The sequence below is a fragment of the Tetrao urogallus genome (genome assembly GCF_951394365.1).
Source record: "Tetrao urogallus genome assembly, chromosome: 1".
Lineage (NCBI taxonomy): Eukaryota > Metazoa > Chordata > Aves > Galliformes > Phasianidae > Tetrao > Tetrao urogallus.
In genome coordinates, this window is record NC_136813.1 from 90327729 (window position 1) to 90350689 (window position 22961).

A 22961-nucleotide genomic window follows, 5' to 3' on the forward strand; every position below is an offset into this window, starting at 1 on the left:
CTTGACCACTGTCTTTAGGCCAAGATGCACAAACGTGAGTTTGAGCTGGAGCAGATTTTTTTTTTTGATGCAAACATATAGGGGCTCTGATTCTGGAATAAAGAACAGCTGCACTACACTTTCTAAATTGCCTCAAATCGTTGAAATGATGTTGACATTCAAACTACCACTGCCTTCTCAGAGAAGAAGTATACTGGCACTTAAATAGCCTAATTATGCATGCGCTGTCATCTGTATGGGCTTGAATAACCACATAAGTAAGATTTAAGCTCCAGATGGATAGAACAGGAGTCAATTGGATTTTGTTCCTAAGTGCTAAGTCCCTTGGGATAACTGAATGTATACTCCTAAGCACATAAGTGCTCTGGAAGGCTGTACTCACTGTGGGGTGTTACTGGCACTATGCAGGAAGAGGCCAACTACTTCATTAAATAATGGGAAACCTGTACCACGGTCTACCTTCTGCAGCTCTACCTTGTGTTTGTCTCAAGTTTTATGTTCTCTCCTATTGCCAGTTTTAGGTTGTTTTCCAGAACACAAAAAGAGCAGCAGCCAAAAAGTGCTTTTATGCAGGCAGTCAAAGCACAGATTTTGCTTTCTTGCAAATTCCTCATCTGTTTACACTGAGAGACTTTATCCAGCAAGAAGACTTTGCAGTATTATGATCTATAGAATATAAGTTCTATAGGACACTATAGGAAAGTAAGCAATTTTCAGAGGTAAAAGAAATACAAGAAGTAAGCAAGTGTGATGGTCTTCCTCAATCAACTGAGCTCTTTCTGCACTGCCTGGAGTCATACACTAAGGCCATCATCACAGAGAATATATGGGTCCTTCAGAAACCTGCTAAAATATTTCCTTTGTAGAACAAATAAACATAGCTACAGTTCGTGTTAGAATAGCCAGTGTGAAATATGGACCTGGCAGTTTTAAGTAGATTCTTGCAAAAGAACAGAATACATTTTTCAGCCAATACATTTTTAATACTTGTAAAACTAAATAGAAACACTGGCTTGCAGACAAATTGCTTTTAAGACTAGTTATTGATCTCTCTTGTTCAGAGACGCAATTCAGATTATAGATTTCACTTGTAGCAATTTCTCAGAAGTGAGTAAAGTTCAGGCTTTGCACAGGACTGGTGTCAGCCATCTAAGTCCTTAACTGTGTGGTGTGAAGGGAGGTAAGCAGCGCACAGATCCTGCACTGGCCTTCTCCACAGCATGAAAACATACCTCCATGCTTTTGGTGTCTGGCATTGAATGCATTATTCATACAAGCATCCTCACAAACACATAAAATATATAATTAGGTACCTAATGATAAAAACTGAGCTATCAGTCTTGCCCCAGTTGAGACTTTGAAGTCAGTGATTGGTAATTGATGCTGACCGTAAACTACTGATGATGTTTTGGGTTCTTCTACCTGTTTGAAGGGGAACAGCGTGAGTTTGATAATGCTCATAGTCTGTCACCAAGGTGCTAACACTATAGCAACATTACTATATTGGCTAGATATATTAATACAACAACACTAATATTCACATCCCTTGAGATGCACCTGTAGTAAACCAGCAGTGACAGGGAAACATTTCTAACACTAACACAGTTCTCTGTGCTGATATCTGTGGTCCCTGCACTTTTCTGGCCAGTACCAACAGCTCCCATCACAATTAAGGCTGGTGAGCAGTCCCAGGAGTCAGACTGCATGCAGCCATCCTGCTATAGGGGTGAGGGCTAGATGCTACACACACACACATCATTTCCTGTTTTCTGGGCTCCTGCCAGAGAGAAGCCCCAGATGGATCTGATTTACTAGCACACTACCACAGTCTTGGAGTTGGGTCATACCACTGTATCCAAAGCAGTGGGTCCTGACCTGTGGACCTCATCCTGACTGTCTGCACTTAAGGCAAGGAGAGATCAGTGTGAAAGGCATCAGAAAGACAAGGTGGCATGATGCTCATATTGCCTGGTCTTTGTCAGACATCGGAGGAAGATGAGAGCCAGCAGCTGATATTGAAAACAGTCACTTAAGTTCAAGAGAGCCAATAGAAAGAGTATTTGAGAGTAATCATAGCAAAAATTATTAACTACATCAAGGGCTATTACTTTGCTTACATTTCTTACTCATTTCTCCCTTGTGCTAGGCAGTTTGTTTGAGTTTCAGAAATAATCTCTCATGCTTCAACCACAAACACTTCCAAAATGCCACTGCTCTCGTGCCTGACCCTTTCTCCCCACCCATGCCCCCTTTCCTGTGCACCCACATGGAGAAGGTCTATTGAGAGCATACTAACTTACCAAACTGAGGGACGCGTTCTGCCTTGGCCGAGCAGATGTTGTCCTTGTGTGCCCAACTGCCGTAGGTGGCAGAGTAGATAATAAGGAACTTGGACTCTTGACAGTGGAGTTTCAGTTCCTGGTTTTCACAGGCTGATTTGGTTTTGTATTCAGCTGAAATAGAAGCAAAAAACAATACAGTAGCATGAGGCAAGTTTCTCAGCTAGACTGTTAATAGCAAATAGCAGCATGACAGAAAACAGCTTTTCTGCAAGTTGTTTTTTGAGTGATATGTGGAACAATTACAACCACAGACAAAGCCAATAGCAAAGCGGAGCATTTCCTCCAACTAAATTGTTCCCTCATGACTGCCTGAAGCCTCCAGCTCTTTTTAAAAATGAATTGAAATACTAACTTTTGCCAATCTCCTCTCCCACTGGAACCTCCGCCCCCATTCCTGCCTGCTTTTCTGGCCTGCTTTCCACTACTGTTCGGGAGGGCTAACCTTATCCTTTCCTTTTGTACCTCCCCAGGACAATGTCGCATTCTGTGCCCATTCCAAATGCTGTGGCCTCATCAATCACGGAGGCGGCTGGCATCGCTGGAGGCACAGCACGCGGCACCGAGCGAGTGCCGAAGAATGGAGGACAAGTTGTGAGCCCTGAGCCAGGCAGTGCTCTCAGCTCTGTTTGCATCGCTCCACCAGTCAGTGGGTTTCCCTGGGTGTGACCACCCGGCAAGGCTCCTTTGAAAGTTTTGCTGACAAAGCAATGTGGATCAGAAGCCTGAGAAAAACACCGCCCTCTCTCTCTCAGGGGGCACAGGCAGGCTGGCAGAGCTCCCCACATTGAGAGGGATGACCTTTGGGACAGTGTGGATGATCCCACCCAGGCACAAACCTAGGCTGGGTTCTGCCACCCCTGGCCTCCCTGGCCTGGCTACAGTGCCACACCATCCCTTCGTGCCGTTGAGGCCAGGGAGAAGAGTTCGTTCTGCTCAATGCTTTTGTCTTTCAATCATGTGAAAACAGGAAAGAAGGTTCCTGAGCCAAGCAGGAGCAAAGGGAAATCTTACTGTTACTGAGGGAGCAGAGTGTGGGTGTAAGTGCTAGGGGATCCAGAAAGAAAAACTCCTATTTATTCAATAAAGGAAACACTGTTCCATTTAGAATAGATCATTATTTTTTTTGAGGGTTAATTTTCCTCTTTAAATTCCCTCCCAGTCCCTGCACTGCCATGGGGGTCGTACCCCAAAATGGCGGCTCTGACCCCAGGGCTGGCAGCCTGAAGTTGGGCTCTGCCTCTGTGAGGCTGTGAGGAGGGAATGCAGGACAGACCCATGGGCATCATGAGGGTTAGCATACAACAGACATGTCTGCAGAGATGCAGAGGGAAGGGCAACGTTTCCGAGGAGATGAAAAACTAAGGAATTCGGGTAATCACTTCAGCGCTCACTTGAAGGAGGCAAGGAGTTTGCAACATATGCTTAAAATGATACCCAAGCAATTTCCTGAATAGGGATGCTCTTCCAACCAAGTCTAACAATATTGGTATCTCATCTACAAATATAAATTTCCTGCTGAATGAAATAATGTACTTTGCACTGGAACTGGACTCTCTTCTATTCTGAAAGCTAAATACACTTTTGACCAGCTTTTGTAATATTTGTACCACAGACAGTATTTTGTGCTCAAAGTAACTTATCTAAATATAAATCTAAATACAAATATAAAAAATATCTAAAATATTAAAATAATAATTAAAAACTAAAAAGAGGATCCACTTTTCATTAGTAGAAGGAGATTTCTAATGAAAACAGTCACAATTGCTATATTCGATTTTACTTATTGTATTTATCAGTAATGTAGTAATCGTAGTATATGAAAAAAAAAAGAAATAGGTAATAAAACAGATCACAAAAATGATAAATTCTAAACAGTCTTAGATAATTGGCCCAATAAATCTCTCTGCCAGTTCTTTTGTCAGTGCTTTGCCAAAGGTGAGATCTATTCCTTTCCATCTTTGCTCTTCAGTTCTCTGTTGCATACTTTGTACGGAGCTTGCTGTGCCACATTTATTCCTATTCCACCAATGAAGCCCATCCTGATGCTATGATTAAAGAAAATCTCTTTCATGTTTTCTCCTTTAGCTGTGGGATGGTATCCTGTGTTGGCTGGTGAACCTCCCCATAAATAATTCCACAAGAATTTTCTTTGGGATCCACTTCAGCCACACTGGAAATTAGCTGACAGAAACAGCTGAGCCCCTGGGCAACCAGGGCTTGTTCTCACACATAATAGCAACAAGAAAAACAATTGAAAGAAAACAAAACAATAAATTAAACCTCATCATGATTAACTTTTTTGACGCTTTTCTCATGTTTGCAAAGATGGTTCTCTTTAGGGCAGGATTTGCCCCTTTTCCATGCCAATGTCAATTACCTGTTTAGGATACAGGTAATTCTATAATAAATTCAGCCATGCAGCCGTGCATCTTCCAGTCGCTAGTCTACAAATGGTAGATAATAACAGAAGATCTTTGAAAACTTTGGTCCTATTTCTTAAGCATTTTTGCATACTTCTTATGAGATCTTCTTCATCATTTGGATCCAGACATCTGCTTTTGCTGTTCAGCTCTGTATTTCTAATAAGACATTATCATTGCCATCGCTTTAAAAATAATTTCCAAAACATTTTTCCTTTAGAGTCTGACATCTGACATCTGGTTCTGACAAACTACACTGGTCACTAAATTGGCAGCAAGCACAGTGAAGTTGTAAGCACAGCAGAGAGCCAAGGCAGGATAGAAAAAAAGCAACTTGTTATTAATCTAAGAGTCTCAAAACTCAACATGGATTTATATAAAGCTTTGTGCAGTGCAGTGGCATTCTAACCAAAACAAAAAAATAAAACAGACAAAAGCACATTTTTCTCTTGTTTTTTACTTACTAGGTTTGCATTTAAAGGAGACAAGGAGGAATTTAGTGGTCCCTGGACATAGATCAGGTCCAAAAACCCGACTATTGACAAGAAGTTGGCAGGATCTCAGGTTTTGGCATTCATCCAGTACTTTCTAGAACAACAGGCAAAAGGGATAGTCTTGAAAACAAAGTATGAAGCTATACAGCAATGACAACATTTAGTTGTACTTTGTTCTATACAGGAGACAAACTTCCTTCACAGCTTTCTGGCCACAGACATGTAATACATCTGTATCCCTGGATTTAGGCCACATCTCCTATGGCCTCTGAGCCTCAGCCAAGTTTATGGCAACACATTCATAGCTGCATTATCAGTGGCAGTTGAGGATGCTATCAATTCACTGTTGCTAGTTACTCTTCTCTCTGACCCCAGACAGTCAGCAAGACCCTGCTGCACGCCACCACAGCCTACTGATACTTGGGACTATGCACAGAGCCAAGAACATGTGTGAGTAAGTCTACCCTTAACTTGTTTCTTTCTTTTCTTTTTTTTCTTCTTCTTTTTTTTTTTTTTTAATGTCATTTTAAGGTCAAATCTATGTTAGATCTTTTGGCATAGCAATAAACATTACTGTGGTAATGGTCCTTACTGTGCTGTTTCACTGAGTGGCAACTGAAGGAGGACAACAGGAAGGTCACCACTGTTACACACAGAGAGTCTTGTGGACCTTCTCTAGGCTCAGTTATCATGCATTCCTAATACTTTCAGTAATATTCTCACTTAGTGCTTTCAGACCAGTAGCTATGATGGTGAAAGAAAACATGAAGATGCTGTAGAAGATGACTCTGAGACCAGCTGTAACCCAGTCACACCCCAAAGCATCTAAAAAAAAAAAAATTAAATGCAGCAGCATACTTATGAAATTCCTATTCACCTCCAGAGCCCAGTTCAGAGGCTTTCTATATACTATTTCCCATAGTAGGGGGGTTGGAACTAGATAATATTTAAGGTTCCTTCCAACTCAAGCCATTCTATGATTCTCTGATTGCTGTCCCCCTGATTCTTGATATATAAAAGCACAACACACTAAGGAGGGCATTATCTTTATGTCACTCCGCTCTAAATAGGAGTAACTGTAATATATAATTCTCAGACAGTTTTGGGTACTTTCATAAAATCTAGGGTTTTTTTGGTCCTGTTTCTCATTAAAGGGCTCTGAGTCATACCAAGATGCCAAATCACAAATTCACCACTGAGATTAGCACAAGCTGCACTCTTGTTTCCAGGCTTGTTTCCAGACAATTGGCTGTGGCTGAGCCTCTCCTGCCATCACTGGAAGCCATCCTTCCCAAACAGAAATGATACACATTGGCAGCATATTGCAGTGATCCTGTAACATTCTTGTCTTTTTGTTTCCCTGCATAGAAGAAGACAATGCGCATCCAATACTTTTCCAGCATTAAGTGCACACTGTAGATTTTAAAAGGGAAAGAAAAGCCCAGCAGATTTAATTTTATCACTCAACTATTCTTTTAAAGAGTTGCAAGTTACACAAACAGCTCCTCCTTAATCAGGATTGCTCTGGAGCAGGACAGTGAAATAGAGTTACGACTTCAGCAAATGAAGAATGGCTGTCCCCTACTGAGTCATCTTCTTGCACCCGAGCTGAATCATCTCCTGTGCATCCGTTTGTATTTTCTCTTGCTTAAGGCAAAGAGTAATCACATTCTCTATCAAGCTGCTGCACAAAAACATGCAACTATGAAAGCAAACAACGATAATCATAACAAGACAGCTCAGGGTTATTAACATCTCAGGACATATCAAATTTTGCAGTAATCCTATTTAATAGGAGGTCCCCATATGGAATGCCTGTTACACATCCTCAGGGCTGCAGGCTGCATCACGCCTATTTAAGCAGACTGCAGATGTAGTTCCAAAGGGAAGGGGAGGAGGGATGAGATCACTGGTGCTCTTTCTCTAAGAAATCAGTTTACAGGATATTGCTCTTCTCCTTGACAGAACCGGAACTCCCTAAGATGCAGAGCATTTGTATGTCTCACATTTGTGGCCCTGTCAGAGTGATTTCATGTCTTTGATCAGTGACAGTGCCCAAACAATGATGACAGTTTATACAACAGTTGTCCCACGCTGTGTTTATTATATGTAAGGGGGAAAAAAAAAACAACAACTGCAAAAGGAGACCTCACAAAGATGCTCAACATCACAAACCCAAAATAATCATTGGTGTTGCCTCAAGTAATCAGTAAAATGACATCAAGGATGCATCTGGCTTACTGTTTTTAGTGGAGAGCTGTACTTTCACATGGCCCACAGGTCAAGGCTGGAATGTCTTTAGCAGTTGCAGTGCAGCATGGACAAGCCACACATATAAACTATGGGCCTAATAATGTTTCTGGAGAGAAGATGTTACTGCCAAACAATTCCATAAAACTCTTCAGCTCACTAGTAGTAGAAACAGATGTTCCCTGTTGTCAAAGAGTGACGTGTCAGCTACAAGCACAAACATTGCAAGCTTCATCAAAGCTTCTGTAAAGCACTTACAACAGCTTCACTGACAGAACATGTTTAGATTCCACTGACTACACATTCTTCCAATGATTTACTGAATTAGGTTTAACACTGCTATTTCCACTATGATGAAACAAACCTTTAACAGCAGTGTAAGCCAGCCCTTCTAAGACCTGTTAGAAGTCTCCATGGCAGAAAGCAATAATATATGAAACGTAAGTCATTTTAAATTACATTTAAGTGGACTTGGGAAACAAAATATAGGATATTTTTGATACAAACCATGTATTTTTTGAAACGTAGGTAGCCATAGAAGTGCTTAGAATCTGCTGTTTAGCTGCCACAGGCCCTTTCAGTGACGACAGCATGAAGCAAGCCAAATCCTACCAAGATGTCAGCTAACTCAGTGGATTTGTAACCCAGCTGTGTTAAAAATTTGCGTCCTCTGCTGGGGATAAGGAAAGCCCATGTGATAGATAAAGGCTGGTCTACTGAGCCATGACAGATATTTGATTAGAAGGGAACTGATTACTTTAGGGAACATTGACAATGTGGTTTTAAAAGTAAGGCTTATCAAAATGGAAGGAAATCTACACAGCTTTCACAGTCTACGGTAATATCTTGCTGGCCAGATGAATCCTTTCAGGTGCAATACTTTTTGTGACAAACTGACAAAAACACGGTGACATTTCATTTAACATGGTGAACACTTGCAGTTTTCCTGCAGCATAGCTCACTGCATGGAAGTCTACAGGCATGTTGTGCAAGATGAACCTTTACAAGATGTGATACCTGCAAGGAGGTGGGTGCCACACAGTTTGTGGGTTCTGTCATTCTGGCTTCAGGCTGTTGTGTGCCACACATTTGGTAGTCTTGCCCGTAAAGTGCTGACTGAATACTTATTGTTGAATGCCGAGGACAGTGCAGACTCAAACGTTCCCCATCGCAGGCATAAGCAGTATGATTTTGAAGAAGTTTGGTTAGGTAACCTAGAAAATATTCAGCTGTGTTACAACTAGTACAGGAAATGACAAGCTTGTTAGATAATATGAAAATCACAATCAGTCTCTGGAAAAGGGCACTGCAGTCAAGGTTAAACATATGGCCCGCTGCCACAACACCCTGCTTGGGTCAGTCCTTATATGCCAGTAACAGCCAGGTCTGGAGAACAGCAGGTTGCTGTGGCACTGTCTCAGGGCTGCATCAGTAGCCCGTCAGCGGCACAGCAGTTGGAGATGCCATTTCACAGACAACAAGGAGGATTCAGGCCCTGCTTGGTCATGTCTGTTATATCTTGGCTTAAGCCAGCCCTCTGCATTTTGAGGCTTCCTAGCAATTGTGTTACGCACAAATGACAAGGGAGGTGACTCCCTGTGGGCCACCAAGCCAGGTGCTAGGACAGCAGAGAGGAAAGGTTGTTCATAAGTGCTGGACATGGAAGCTGCTGGACAGAAACCCAAAAGCACTATATGCAGAATTTTGTATTTACCAGAGAATATCAGCGTTACCAGGAGAGGAAGAGGTAGGGTCTGCATGCAGCTGTACCATCTGTTTGCATCTTCTAATAAGTAATCCCATGAGCAACTAATGAAACAGCTAATGAAAGCTGTTCTTCTGATTTGTATTTCATCGAGTGGGCACTGTAAGCCAAGATTTCTCTTATCACCACAAGTATTTATAAAATTCATGTCCTGGTGCCCTTCTCTCTGTTCTTGGGCAGAAAACCTCCATGGAAACATGCAGACTGCTACCTTTGACCATTACAAATTAGCCATTGTGATGTGAAACTACCGGGGTTACTCAATTCAAAGAATTTCCTCACCTACACTTATGAAGTTTTGATAAGTATGTATATATAAATACACATAATGAACTGCTGCACTCGACTGAAGTCTGTCTTTATGCAGAGAATATTTGTGGGAAGGAAGAGGTGAGGGACAAGAGAGAGAAAGGACGCAAAATATCAGTCTCCATGTGAAGCATGATCTTTACCACTCCTCATCAATAAACACATGGAAATTAGACCCAATACCCAGCTCCTCAATGTATGGAAATATAACACCAAGTTCATCCCCATTTAGAGCAAAACAACAACAACAAAAACCCAATAAAACAAAACAACAAACAAAATTCCCAAGCCCAATCTATTAAGTAATGAGAAACTACTAAGAGCTTATCGCTTATTTGTTATGAAAAGGGTTTGCAGGAATTTTAATACTGTGACCATCATTACATAAACATCTTTTTAATTTTCAAAATTGAATTTTTCCCATCCTTGTCTGTTTTCCAATCATGTGGTTGGTCTAATTAAAGGCAAAACAAGTATTATCTCCTCAGAAATTCTGCTTATCCCACTGTGATGATAACAATATTATTACTATTAAGTACAATGGAGAAAAACTGTGTGTATTTTTTTTTTTTCTTTTTTTTTTTTTTGTGTCTGAATCAGAAAGAGAACCACAATCATTTTGAATAAAAATTGGCTAAAAATACAAAATCAGTTTCCTGGAAGGAAAGAAATAAGAGTTTGCTCATGCTATTTAATTTTCATATTTGCTGCCTTTTTAAGCCCTCAAAAGAGAAAACGAGAAAGAGAGAGAGAGAAAGAGAAAGAGAGAAAGAGAGAAAGAGAGAGAGAGGAAGAGAGAAAGATGCTTTGAAACAGAAATCCAAGTATTCCAAGTAAACGACGAAATGATGAGAAAAAGATATTCCAATCCTCTTGTGTTTTTACCACCTGCTGAAGCTGGATGAAATTTCAGCTCTCCTATCAGTTGTTAAGTTCAAAGAACGAAGCCTGCTCCACTACTGCCTTTGCCATGCCCCCTCCATAGCTCTAGAGAAGATAGGAGTCATTGCATGCATCTGCCACTGCAGCAGAGACGTAGGTGAGCTCTGCACCTCACTGGCCTCAGAGTGCTGGCATTGCCATCAGGATGGAGAACATTTCATGACCTGTATTTGCAGCCTAGATCTCATGGAGACCAGCCGTGTGGCTTCACACAGGTTAAAAAAAAAAAAGAAGAAGAAAAAAAGAAAGCAGAACCCATCCCCTACATTTTCCAGTGTAATTGAGATCACAAATAGTTGAGCTTTCCTGCCAGAACCACTCCTGTGTCAGCCTGCTCCTGAGAGGTGCTGAGTACCGCCAAGAAAATGGGCCCAATGCCCGGCTGCACCCAACCTACTTCGCTACGGTCTGATACCGCAAAGGGGCCTCCTGTGGCATTTGCTGCCGCCGAGGGCCTTTCGCATTGCCTTTGTAGCATAAAGGGCCACAGTGTAAAAGAGTATTCAGCCCAATGTGAGTAGTGGGCACTCAACACCTTGAAAGATTTCGCCTGATATTTGTAATCATTTTGATTCTTCAGGTTTTAAGTTACGGGGAACCAAGAGTACCGTATACAAAACAGCCCAGTATTCCCTAAAGAATATCAGCTATGTTGTGATTTGGATGAGTTCCCTGGCATCTTAACTGCTACTTTGATCTTTCAAATTCCTAATCCAGTATCTAAGCACCTTTATCCAACGACTGCAACTATTCAATTCTCTAAAAAAATGTCTTTTTAAAAAACATGCTCTTGTTCTGAATAAGCAACATGGATCACTTGTAAAATTAGTGTTAGTTGGACTGGTGAAAATAAGACATCATGCTCTCTGGCCTTCCAAGTGGCATTTAAAGTGACACTCGCACAATGAAGGATACTATTTGCACACAATAAAGGATAAATATAGCAATGGAAATTGGCTGCTAACCTCTGATAAGAGAAGTGGTGACGTAGTACTATCCGAACCACTTGTCTCACATGGCTGACCATGTAAATCTCTTTTTTTTTTATATAATTACTATGCACACAAACTACGTAGGCACAGGTCAAGAGGTTAGCCCTTTTTCAAGAGTGGTGTAGACTGGGCAGCCCACGCTAGGCAGGGCTTTGACTCTGGTCACAATTTCCTCCTGCTTCTTACCTGCAAGTCTCAAGCTTCTTTCCATTCCTGATGCTGGCACTCCTCCCTGTCCCAGGGCTCTGCCTATCCTGTGCCCACCTAGAAGACTGGACTGGACAAGGCACAGTGCTTTCTTGGAGGCTGCTGCCTATACAGAATTCTTTTCAGCAAGAGCGGTGCTGCAGTGGCACAGGCTGCCCAGGGAGGTGGTGCAGTCACCGTCCCTGAGGTGTTCAGGAGCCGTGTGGATGTGGCACTGAGGGACGTGGGCAGTGGGAGTGGTGAGGGTGGGCTGGTGGTTGCACTGGGGGATCTTAGAGATCTTTTCCAACCTTAATGATTCTGTGACTCATCTTCTCCAGACCATGAGTATCCCTATATTGTTTACCAGAAATTGGACAGAAATGCACTGCCCTCAAGGCAACACATTTAGTCGAATGACAATGTAAGGTTAGGCAAAAAATATGTTCTTATCTCTACAATTAATAGCAGCTCTGATTATCAGGAGAGAGGGCATTGTAACAGTTGAATGGGTCTGTCACTCTTTCTGAAGCACGCTTCCTTTTCTGCATTTCCCTCTGCTGGCGCAATTAAATCAGGTCATCCAAAATAGGCAGCAGGGTTGTGTCACCATACAAACCAGACTACAGGACTGTGTCACTTTCAGGCACTGGCCCAGCACATTGTCTAGGCTGCAGACACTTGGGGGCACAATTTATTGCTCAGAATCCCCCATCTTGTGTTTAATTAATCAAAGTCTGTTACTTGTAGATTCTGAGAAAATCTTTTTGTTTGGTTGGCTGGTTGGTTTTGTTCTCATTTCATTATTTTTTTTCCCCCCTAAAATAATAAACATGACTTCTTTAAAACAATATGAGACTTCCGAGAAAATGTCAATTGTAGTGAGGTCTGGCTAAATCAGAGAAACTTGGCAATACTACAGTGTCCTAATAGCATCTGTATGCCCCTGTGTGAAAGCCCCACTAGTCGCTTTCCCATTTATCCAAGGCACATTCATGAGCATTGTATGGAGTGCTCTGCATGCAAAATCATCTCGAAGACATTACAGACTGGCTCAGAAGTTAGGCCTGAATCATACATCCCATTGATTTGAAGGCCAGAAGGTACCATCCCACTCAACTGTCTGCATAACCCAGACTGCTCATTCATTGTAACTTCTTACAAAATACCAATGCAAAACCCAAGCGTAATCCTTTCTTCCAGAATTAGCCAAATTAGTCACAGCATCAACTGTGTTGACAAAGAACTCCAACTAAAAAAATGTAGTACCAGAAAAATGCACAAAACACTGAGACCAAGCAGCTAAACAAAGATTTAAGCCTTATGGATCACTTCTTGTTGCAAAGGAGGACAGTAACGACAGAGGCAGACTAAAATAACTGGCTTGAGAGAGTTCACATTGTAAATAGACACCTCTTTGTGTAAAACACCTCTTACAATATTGTAGTTTTATACTCAACACTTGCTCCTGGTACTATTGCTTTGGATAACAATAATAATGAACATGAAAGTAAGAAAATCTATAAAGAAACTTTTTTTTTTTTTTCCCTGCACTTCAGGCAATTGAAAAATTGGGAACTTACGTCTCATTAAAAAAAAAAAAATAATAACAGAACTATCAAAAAGCCTGGAAGTGGGCAGCTAAGAGAGGTTTTCCACCTCCAGTGTGTGGCAAAAGACAATGCAGGATACTCAGACACACTGTATTCATTCCTCATGGTGGGGGTCACTGGCACAATGTCTTAAGGCCCTTTTTCAGCTGTCAGCATTAGGTTATAGAAATGTGTATATTCTGTCTGGCGTGCATCTCACCACATGAAACATCAAGGAGAACAGCAATCTGAGCTGCGAGTCTACTGCCTAGCACATATTAAATGCAATCTCAGCGTTGACTGACGCAATGTCTTTTTGGCAAGACAGCAGCTCTGTAATATTTTTACAGCCTGAAGCTGAGTAATACACAGCCTACAAGGATTGTCAGAGTCAGAATATACAGATTAAGGAATATTGGTTACTGTGCATAGTCCTATCTAGCCTAATTAGCACAGCAATTTGCAAGCATGTTGTAAAGATACACAAATCCATTTTAGATCAAAATAGATCAAAATAGCACTCGCATTGTTGTGGGAGACACAAAAAAAGCTAATCATTTCAGTACATCTAAATAGTCTCCCGCAGCTTTCAGAAGAATTATGCCAACAGGTATTAAAGATACACAAGCAAGACTGACGAGTTTCAAGGAAGAGATTTCATGCAGTGATAACAGAATCATTGATAAACTCTACTACAAACACCATCAGAGGCATCAATCTGACATTTATTGGTATTTATGAACTAGCTGCAGTACTTGTCCAGCACTATATTCTCCATCACTTGTGAAAGAAGTATTGAACAAAAACAAACACCCAAGTTTCCTCTCCCTCCCTTCTGCCACATTCTCTGTTTGTCTATGGAGTCGTTGTTGCTCAGAGCTACTTGCCCTACCACTGTATTCTTTTTCATCCACCAAATGCCTTGTAATCATACTGCCTGTCTTTCTAGAAAGATGTGGTCTTACAATATTTCGCCTGGAAGAAATATCCTTGGGCAGAAGCACTGATTATTCTACTTAACATTCCAAAATGAGCATAACAGTTTAATTCACACATAAAAATCCATATTTGATTAATGTGCCTTGTATAGACACTAATTTGACTCAATTTCTCTCACTTGCTCATTCTTTCAGTGAAGATTTTCCCACTATTTCTCTCAACATCCATACAGCCTGCCAGGGACTACTGTCCTAACAACTTCATCCTTTTGCTTGCACTGAGGGTGATGGCTTAAAGAAGCCATCTTCTAGCCATCACACTAGGAAAACATTTTACCCATAATTTTATATTTGATCTTATTGAAACCTTTTTGATGGAGGGGTAGATGCTCACTTAGAAAAACTGGGGTTAAATCTCATGCCTGTGATGAGCTGGTAACGATTAAAAAAAAAAAATCCCATTTCAAAACGTCAAGTCTGTTTTCAGAGATTCCAGAGTTGTTACATTTCTTAGAATCAGATCCTGAGAGTTTTCAGTTTAACCACTGTCAAAAGAGATAAAATGTATGCGACTGTGCTCTGTCCCTCTGCCATTCCGTTCCTCAGCACCTGCTGAGCTCAGTGGCCAGTTTCAAGCATGGGATGGCACAGAGGGATCAAAGAAATAAAGCTGTTACAAGTTTCATGAAAACTGAAATTGCCCCGAGTTGACAGGGCAAAATAAGAGCTCTCACTTTCAATTCAATCCCTTACTCATGCTAAAAGTAAACTGGCTGCTGAAGACATAGCACACACATACTGGAGAGCTAATCAGCCTGCTGCTAATGGGGCAACCTGTTTTCATTGGACTTCATGACAGATTGAGGATTAAGCCTTCAGTAAGAAAATACTTCAGTTAAAAATGAGAATGCTTTTGGAAAAGTATGGCAATCAAAGCAGGCATTAGTGATGAAGAATTCAGGTTTTCTGTGAACTGCTTTAGCAGCTCGTGTACTTTTGAAGGAAATTGTTTTGTGTGATTTTTCCCTCATTATCAGAACCTATGGACATAATCATCTTATTGATCATAACTCCCTCCTGTCTGCTAAATCTGAGGATCAAATTAAGCAATGGCCTAATTCCACCTGAGCTAGAGAAGGGACTCAGGTAATGAGGAGATAATTCATCCTAAGAACTCATTCAAACCCAAATATGCAAGCAAGGTTCGTTCAGTGAATAAAAGCATACACACACAGTACAAACCATGAGCTTTTTTTTTTTTTTTTTTTTTTTTTTTAAGAAAACAAACAAACAACAACAAAGTATCAGAAAGGAAGAATCGACCACCTGTAACTTTCTGGTTATGCCAAATGTGCTTGTTTCTACAGGTACTACATACATAAACTCATTGTACCCAGGCCGCCCAACACAGGCTTGCAGCTATGTGTGAAATGTTTGCAGAGTGGGGAAACCCATGAATCTTGCACTAACAGGCCAGAAGACTACTCTCTCTGTCATGCCCTCCCACAGCTATTCTGTTTCATTCAGACTGATGGTTTCATGTTCCCTTGCACTGTCATCTTGGAGTGATACTTATTTTCATTCTATGCCAATGGCTCTCTAAGGAAATTAGAAATCTCTACACCCTTCTTTTCTCACATTTTCTCTTTTTCTTTCCTTCTTTCTCTCTCTCTCTCTCTCTCCCAGTGTACATACATACCCCAATGGCTCTACTGCAAATCGTTAGGAAGAATAGCATACAACACTTGGTAGACTTGGGTAAAAGCATCCAGCAGTTCCTTAGTAAACAGTGTGCTACAAAAGCCTGGTGATTTGGGGCTGTTAAACTCTGTGCTGTAGTCAGTCATACCTCTCTCAGCTATTCCATAAAGCCAAAGAGACAAATATTTGTCCTGTGACTTACGATGCTGAGAGGAGATAAAATATTTGTAAGAGAGGCTGCAAAGTTCCTTTCTGCCCTCACCAAAACAAACTTCTTCTGACAGGAGACAGAGTAGCTTCCTCTAGTGCTATTAACAAGAAGTAACAAGAGAAAGGCTCAGCAGGTGGCAATTTCATCTTGGAGACAGAATGAATGAATCACTGTGCCCCAGAGACAGCAAAGGTACGATCTTCCCAAAGACTGCAAGTAGGAGGACCTCAAAGTCTAGAGGAAATATTTACTTGAAAACTTGGATTTATGAGCTTGAATTTCCATGTAATCTTGAGAAGGGGTGAGTGGGTGGGAGCTCTATTCATTACCAATCCCTCAGAAAGCAAAATACAGGTTTCATTTTGCAAAGAGAACCTTGAGTTAAACATTGAATCTCATGTACACTCCTCTATTTTTGACACTCAAAAAATCAGATCACGAGGAATAAGATAAATTAAAGACAAGGGAATTTCCTTATTGAATCACTAAATCCATCCCCTGACAGCTCTTATCTGAAGTGTTAGGAAAGCTTATAGTTGAGCAGTTCAAATGAGAAAAGCAAAACCCCACAACCCACTATTCTCATAGCTCGATGACTTTCTTTACATTTCTTCTTCCCCAGCTCAGTTTTATCTGAAGAAATGAAAAGTTCAAAACTGTAAAATGACTCTGAAATAATGAATGCTTGTCTTCCCATTCAAGAATAAATACAATGAGGAAAAATAAACAGATATTTGAGCGTTGAGACCCCAAAGCCTAGTGAAATTGTTGGCAATCCTTCCAGTGACCACCACAGACTTAGTCAAGTCTTACATTATGAGTGATGTTTTTAAATTAATTCTAAATTAAGACCCAAACAGTGCTGGTATTTAATTTGTTGCCAGTAACCACACAATAGACCTTTGAAACAAACTCTTAAAATGCATAGAAATTCAGATGAAATGACTCACCAATGCTGAACAAATAGGGCACAACCACACCTTCTTGTGCTCTTCAGCCTCTTTAGGACGCTATTTTCTCTGTGTTTGGTTACATACCACAATATTTTAATTTTAATTGTAGATTACAGTTGGAAGTTGACAGGCTTCTGATAACTGGTGACTGGTCAGACAGTGCCTTTTCTGTCTGGAGACACTTCCCATCAGAATAAGGGTATTTATTTGGAATAGGTTTGTAATCATTTTCCCTAATAAAGCTCAGACTGTCCGGAAGTTCTGTCTAATTGAAAAGGATATCTGTAATACACAGAATGGGAAGACAGGAGGAGCTAAGTTCTGCTATTTATTTTAAATAAAAATAACATGATAGGTACCAACCTAACTGCATGGATATGAATAAAGAATGTTCCTGCCCCAATGCTGTGTAATCTGAAAGACAGACTCAAAGACATCGATCTCCACACAGAGGTGCTTAGGAAGTCATGTTTCTTAGAGGTTTGTATCTCATATCTGAATTTCCCAGTGTTGGTTGGGAGTGATGGTGGGGATGTGGAGACCAACAAACTAAGCCTTAACTCACAGAGAACTGTTGGAGCAACATCCTCCCTTGGGGAAGCTAGTGGAGCCTGGCTGCTTAAGCTACCAAAATAAGCAGGAATTTAATTGGGCCAAAGCCTCAACAAAGTTTATTAAAATCAGTGGATTTAACAACAAAAAAAGTACTAGGCAAAATCCACGTATAAAATTGGATTTCTCAAGTCCCATTCCCTCAGGAAAGCAACTGGAACTGCAGAGATCAGCCTGAAGCAAAATCTTGGTTCTCACTTCTAACACACACCCCTGTTTCACAGAATAATTTCCAAATCCAAACCCACCCTACTTTAAGAAACTTTAAACCAGATTTTGAGGTTTAACTCCCATATTACTGAAATGAAACGTTTCTAAAATGAAATGTTCCTCTTTAAACAAAGCAACCAAAACTTGCATTTGACATTTACAAGCCGGTATCAAGAAGATGCATCACTGACATCACTCCTTTTAGCACCTCATTATGTATGTTGGTGGAAGTACAAGCTCCACTTGCCACAATGAATCAACAGAACTGACTCCAGAAAATTTATACAGGATTTTATCTGACGAATGTAAAGCCAAGAAAAAAAAACCCCTCTCTGCATCATTGTGGTTGGTCTTGATTGATCCTGCCACATTATTACAAACAAAGCATTTGCTCAAAGTATTTGTTTGCTTTCCTTTTGCCTGGGGGAATCTGGGAATCAGTAAATGCCACAGAACTTAATGGAAACTTTTAATGCAGAAAAGCCACAAGATGAGATTATATTTCTTGGGTGAACTGGTTTGCTTTTTCATTAGATCCATTTGTTCTCTATTATTAGGCTAGAAGATTGAGTCTATGGAGTTAAAGTAATGCCTAGTTCTGTCTGAACTTTCTGGAAGACAAAAGAAAAGTTGTTGACACCAGTGCACAAAGGTTAAAAGGTTCTACCTACAAAGCAGGCCACTTTCTCTGTTCACATCCACAGAGTCTTTCTTCAGCCCAGTTATGCAATCACACAGTTACTTCATTTCTGATCTTCGGTTACAGACACATTTCTTGAAAGCTGCCCAGAAAACCTGGCTGGGACTAAGGTAAAGAGAGGACAACTGAGTGATGAATTGAGCAACGGAAGCCAGTTCAAGCAGAAGGCCTACACTCAATGTAGCTCGTGGAGGAGGAAGAGGAGAAAAAAAAAGAAGTAAAATACTCATTCTCCTTTTTCATATCTTCTTGTAGGCTTTCCTAAGTGCTGCTGGTGAGGAGTTTGTCCTCAGAAGAGTTCATTTTTGCCACAGAGCAGGAAAAGGTGGGAGAAGAATCAGAGCTAGGGCAGAGAGCCAAGGGAAGAGCCCAGTGCTTTTTCCATAGCTAACCTAGGGAGCAGGGGGTTGAGACAAGGAAGCAGTGACTCCTGCTGTTCAGAAGGTATGCTCTTCTCAACAACTGCCACCATCCCCACTGCACCAGCCTAGGGATGTCTACTACCACAATATCACTGGTAGCAGGCAGTCGGGCTTTCAATAGAACCAGGATGAGATGTATATTAAATGAAGTATGCAAGCTTGCTGGTCTTGCGAGCTCTTTATTTAGCCTGCTTTGAGAACCAGTCCAGGAGCATAGAGGAGTGGTGAGGAAATAGCTGTCATGTAGCCATCATCTCTTGAAAAGATGTCCCTTTTCACTGCTGACGGTCTCCTGGGAGCCCAGACCACTAGGGCTTTTAGCTTCCTGAGATTTAGCAAAATTCACAGCAGTCTTCAGTCTCCTGGACTGAAGTCCAGCCTGAAATGTGAAAGTTGCAAGTGGGCACTGAGAAAAACAACATGAGGACAGAGCTTTGCCAAGTAGGAACAAAACTGTGGACACGATTAAAAATTTTGGTGAAAAAAGAGTTTGGATGTCTTTGGAAAAGCAGATAATAGGAAGAAAATTCTCTACCTCAAACCAATATGCACAAAGATCTAAGGAAAAAAACTGTGGATTCTCTCGCTCTTTCCCCTCCCTCCCCTAACCTTCAGCTTTCATATTCAAACTTTGGCTTACATGTTCAGATTTCACTTTAAGAAAGGAATCATTCCAGAAGACTGCAGACTTGAGGACTAACCTCTAATTTCAATAACCAATACAAACAATAAATATGTTCTTTGTTGCTGCCAAACTGCTAGAGAAGAATAGACTACATGGATCTTTAACTATCCTGCTTATCAACATGACTTTACCTCAGATATCTCCTGTTACTAAGGAGCAGCTAATTTTGCTTACTGAGTCCTTCATACACAGTTGATTTAGAACTCTGCTGCCAGATTCTTGTTTCAGAATATTCTTCTGTCCAGAAAATACCAATTCACATACCGATTCATAAACCATTAGTGCACAGTGAAAAAATGTCTCCAAGCAAACAAAACAAAACACTTCCATAGTTAAAAGCTAGGCTAAGAAACGCAAGAACAAGAATCTGCAGCTATATATCCTAGGAGAGCAAGTGCAATAACAAGATCACGATGACAACCGAGTTGCAATAGCCAAATGAAGGGATTCTACTCACAGCCAGCACTGTAACTCTGTGTCTTATGAAAAGGGAGGGACAAATACTGTGAAAGTTTCACTGCTTCTGTTCTGTGAAGTGATCCATAAAAAATGGCCACTGTTTACTAAATGGGGAAATAAATACAAGTCAAACATTAAAAAAAAAAAAAAAAAAACAAACAAAACAAACAACCACAAACTTTCACTATCTACATATATTCCTGTCTGCTTTTACCCTCCTGCTTTCCAAACCATCAGACAAATCCAAAGAGGGTCATCTTTACGTTGTTACAAGCAGCAGGTAGGTCTTGTGATTAACAACTGGACTGGGGCAAGTTAGAATTGCTAGCACAAAGTAATGCATACAGAAGGAGAGCAAAAAAGGTTACATGTAAAGTTGGTGCAATCTGACAGCAGGCTGGGGATTAGAGAAAGCTGTCAGAGAGAGAGAACGAGGAGAAAAAGAGAGGGAAAGAGAAAACGAAGAAAGAAACAGAGTTTGGGCTGCTGAGGTAGAGATCTGATGCTGGAAACACACAGAGCGGAAAAAGGCAATGACCCAAGAAAGTATGCACCTGATGATCTGAGTAGAAAAGCCTGAAATCTGTGAAGAAGAGGAAAAGTTTAAGCAACTTTCCCTCCCATTCTCAGTGCACTCCTGAATTTCCAATTTGAGATCAAAACATGCAGAATGCATTCATGGTCCTGAACTCAGTTCCTTCTGCTATGACATGATCTTTACGTGGAAGAGTGCAACCTGTCACCTGGAAGCTTTTCCTTCAGAGTTGTAAAGGAGAGAGCTGGGCTTCGAGATTGGTGAAAGTGCAGGATGCCTGCAAAGCAAGGATACCCAGCTCCCTTCCTGTCACCTCCGAGATAATCCCCAAGGAGCAGCCAGCATCTTGGCAGCTGCAGGGCGCTGGCCCTTTAAACAGAACAGATTTGTTTCCATGTGTATCTAGCAGAGCTTGTGAAAATCAAGCTGATCCTACTGAGGGAAAGAGCAAATAAGGAAATCTAGCAGTTCTGGAAGCTCAGTTTAAAGCTGGTGTTACAGAGCTTGTTCTAACCGTGTAACAGGTCTGAAGCAGGCTCAGGATGGCATTACAAGGTGTTGTCTTACATCTGACAGCTCCTGGCCTGCAGCACCTGTCATGCATTTCCCTACCTTTGAAGTAGCTAAAATCTTCCCAGTGTGTTCCAGATGATGTTCCAGATGCCCTTATTTTAAATAGATCCAGTAACTTTTTTTGTATTTTCTGGATTGTGTCTCTATTAAAAGTAAAAAGAAAATGCGTCTGGAATTTTTTCAGGCCTGGAAACGCCCCCAGTCTGGATTGGCAAGAACTTCGGAATCTAATCTTTTCTACATTTTATTTATTTACTGAATTGTCCACATGACATTTTTAATGCTGAATTCTGGGTCGAGTTGGAGAATTATCTTTGGTCCTTCTACTTATTTAGAAAGTGCACAATGAAATACTGAATACAGCTGTACTTCTGAAATGGATCTTGGATAACCTTATCTGAATAACTTCATTTTAAATGTGAATGGACTTTTGTAAGGGGAACTTTCCTAGATAAACTTGAGGGATATTTTATAACTCAGTGGCTATTTGGAAGAGAAAATCTGAACTTCTGTTCCCTTGTGAAGAACTAAATGCAACTCCAAAGCTAACATCTAAAGCCCAGCAGCCAAGCAAGCAAACCAAACAACCAGCAAGAACCTACAATAAGGAAAAGCCTTTTATTTGTAAAGGAATCTAATAGGAGAAATGTAGTTAATCCTAGCATAGAGTTCTGTTTTGTTTCTCTCTCTTTTTTTTTTAAACATTTGGTGGTTGCTTCCTTAGAAACGTTCAGGTTTAAGGAGATTGACACAACAACAAAATCACTGTTCCTGCTGCTGAGAGAACGCATCTGGTTTCTGCAGAACCACCACTGGCCTTTTGAACCGCATTAATATGAGCTATATTAATCTGTGTAATGCCACATTTGTGTTATTAATCATATACTAACTTAGTTCCAGTGCAGTTGACTGGCTTTGGGAAGGGTATTCATTAAGGGCAAGTTTTGCCTTTTGCCTTAGGGGCAGTTCCTTAAGCTCGCAGCTGCCAGGAATAGGCTGTGCTTACTGTGAAACACAGAGAGGAAAGGGACTGTTCCTGTAAAAATAACTTCACAACAGCAGTGAGATGTCCTGGAATACAAGGAGAGCACAGGGGTGCTGCAGTCCCAAACAGAACAGAGATTGTTTTCTCTCTCTGCTGGACCGAGGACACCCTCCCAGTTGGCACTGGCACCTCATTTGACACGGTGATAGAGGACCCTACTCCCTTCAGAGCCACTCCAGCCGGCACCCCCAAGGGCTCTCTCCCAAAGGGAGCTGCTGTGCCCGCAGGGCGCGACTCCAAGCCTACGGGAGAAAGTGGGAACCTTTCCAGGGACTTCCACGCACTCGGAATCGGGTCCCGGACGATCCGCACGCGGCTTTCCCAGAGCGCGGTGCTGGAAACCGGCGGCGGCCAACAGGCGAAGCCCTCCCGCCCGACCCCTCGGGCTCCTCTTAACCCTCTCGTCCTTCATCCGCACCTCCGCGGCACATCTGAATCACGCTCTGCGCTCCCCCGGACGCGCTTCCCTCCCTCCGCACGCTCCGTACCGCCTCGTACCTGAGAAGTCCCGGAGCGCCGCCACCTCGACGCAGCACGCGAGGATGGCGCAGGAGAGGAGGGGCAGCAGCCGCCCGCGCTCTACCTGCCGCCGGCGTGGGTGCTGCCCCGCGTCCCCTCCCCTCAT

At 41.6% G+C, this 22961-nt stretch overlaps 1 protein-coding gene across 1 annotated transcript in view; it reads right to left on the bottom strand.

The window, feature by feature from the left end:
• The window catches only part of EVA1C (eva-1 homolog C), a gene marked incomplete at its 5' end in the record, with an annotated part of 36143 nt that extends 13182 nt beyond the window's left edge, over positions 1-22961 (bottom strand). The window contains 4 exons of the mRNA XM_079547577.1: positions 2301-2453; positions 5227-5350; positions 8524-8720; positions 22835-22961. Of these exons, the coding sequence (XP_079403703.1) occupies positions 2301-2453; positions 5227-5350; positions 8524-8720; positions 22835-22961 (601 nt within the window). The remainder of the gene's footprint in view (positions 1-2300; positions 2454-5226; positions 5351-8523; positions 8721-22834) is intronic.